Source organism: Gavialis gangeticus, unplaced genomic scaffold (assembly GCF_001723915.1).
Source record: "Gavialis gangeticus isolate Ggan-Ray unplaced genomic scaffold, GavGan_comp1, whole genome shotgun sequence".
Classification (NCBI taxonomy): Eukaryota; Metazoa; Chordata; order Crocodylia; family Gavialidae; genus Gavialis; species Gavialis gangeticus.
The window spans coordinates 17,962,544-17,964,684 of NW_017729025.1; the positions used below are offsets into that span (position 1 = coordinate 17,962,544).

At 43.5% G+C, this 2,141-nt stretch overlaps 1 protein-coding gene across 1 annotated transcript in view; it reads left to right on the forward strand.

Moving 5' to 3' along the window:
• Positions 1 to 2,141, forward strand: part of BRF1 (BRF1, RNA polymerase III transcription initiation factor subunit) — a 374,795-nt gene that overhangs the window by 366,073 nt on the left and 6,581 nt on the right. Inside the window, exon 17 of the mRNA XM_019518468.1 lies at positions 732 to 900. Within this exon, the coding sequence (XP_019374013.1) occupies positions 732 to 900 (169 nt within the window). The remainder of the gene's footprint in view (positions 1 to 731; positions 901 to 2,141) is intronic.

Below are 2,141 nucleotides of genomic sequence, written 5' to 3' on the forward strand. Positions count from 1 at the left end.
AGAGAGGCTGTGGAATCTCCATCCGTGGAGGTTTTTAACACCTGAGTAGACAAAGCTTTGGCTGGGACGATCTTGTTGGGGTTGCTCCTGCTTTGGAAATGGGGTTGGACTAGATGACTTCCTGAGGTCCCGTCCAACCTCAGTTTTCTATGATTCAAATACTCTTTTATGATATTGCTGTGCTGTCTAACAAGAACTATTGATGCACTGTTGATTCTGCTTCCAGACAAACCAACCTAATCTGTATGATGAATACCCATCAAGGTTTTTTCCCTTGACATGAGGATGCATTTTGATGATCATTAAGCACTAGTATGATTCTGTAACAAGCTTTTTGTGAGCTAAACCTAGTAAAGCAAAGCATGGCAAGCTTCCCCATGGAGCTGTGCCAAAACACCTCCAGCCTCCGACTAGTTCTGCCTTGCTCTTGTGTGAGGATTGTATTTTAACTGTCATTGTATCTTATTAAGTTTTGCTTGAGTATTTGCCTGGCTTTGAAATACCTGAAAACTTTTGGTGTTTATCTGAGATTCACATTCACAGCACTTTCCACTTGGCTATTTGAAGGTTTCCCAGAAGAGTTAAGCTCCTTAGGCTAGGCTTAGACTTCGATAGAGGACAAAAGTGATAGGCCGACTTATTCCATCCCTTTTATATGGAGATTTTTAAAGGGAGGGAAAATGTTGGATACAAAGAAAGGCTCGCTCTAGTATCCCTGTTCCCTTTTGCAGGTTACCTTTTCAGACTTACAACCAGAAGTGCAGGAGTTGGGAAAAACAGAGAGTGTGCTGGTAGAGAGTGGACCAGTGTCCTATAACCATGAGGATGATGCTGAAGAAGAAGAAGTAGAAGAGGAGGATGATCATTGCATGAGTGCCCTTCAGTTAATGGGAGGAAATGGTAAGTCTGGGTGTTAGATCATGGTGCCTCATGAGTTAAATGTGCTTTTTAAGGCAAACTGATTTCTGTGCTTTCTAAAACAAGAATTGTTCTAGAGAAGAAAACTGAATTATTAATGACATTTAAAAAAAAAAAAAAGAAAGTTATCAGTCATGGTAGATGACTGTATCGGGTGTAAAGTGAATGTAGGCGTGATTAGAATGGTGATAACAGGTCTGATGCTGGACTGCAAAGCTGGCATCAAAATTCTTTCCATAATGTGTGTGGTCCAGGTTGTACCTGCTCAGCTGCTGTGCTCACTTCTATCTAGATGAGGGTAAAATGATTCAGTGAGCCTTGCCCAGGCTCTTCCTCATGGTGGGTGGTTTTATCCTCTTTCAATATATTTGAGCAAGTATTTAAAAATTCCCTTTGTCATTGTTACAGTTAAGGCATGTTAAAGGTCATTTTAGCAAATGGGTAAATATGTCATCAAACACCAGAGGCAAGCCTTGCTAAGGATTTCTCTCAATAAATACGTATCTTCATTTTCTTTTCAGTAAAAATGATCTGGATTTTTCCTATTGTGTGAACACTTTTGCCTGGTACTGCCATGTACCGGTCAGAGAAAGTACTGCCACTTTCTCTCTACTACTGCCATGCATGCAGAGCACAGAATCATCCTGTTCTGGTTCACCACACCTCTCCCCTTCAGTGCTTTCCAGGCTTTGCATGGCCTTGCAGCAGGATGTGGGATTTGCTCCTTTGTGTAATACTGGAACTTTCCTTAGACTTCCCATGACAGGGAGTACAGCCTAGGAACCCCAATTTTAGGCCGGAAGACATTTTTTCCTTCACATATTCTGGATTAAATTCATAGGCTAGTGTAGGCTGAATAGATGCTCATTTCTATTGGAAGAAATTTCTTCTGGTAGAAAAACACCCCAGGAGCTAGACTGTACAGATATCCCTCTAGCCCAATGGCAGGAGAGCATCTCAGGCAATCTCTCCAACTAGGAAGCAGTAGAGGGCTGTTCCCTGGGCTACTTCTGCTCTTAAGGGAGCCTGCCCTCTTTCCTGCTTGGGAAAGGGACAGGCTGTCAAGCAGCAGCTGCCACAGACAGCCAGGGAGGGTTTCTGCCCCAGGAGAATGCACCCCCTCTTGTCAATCAGCTGATCGACAGGAAGGAGCATTCTCTTGTGGTGGGAAGCTTCCTGGTTCCCCGCCACAGAAGAATAGCCCCCCCCCCCCCTTTTTCCTT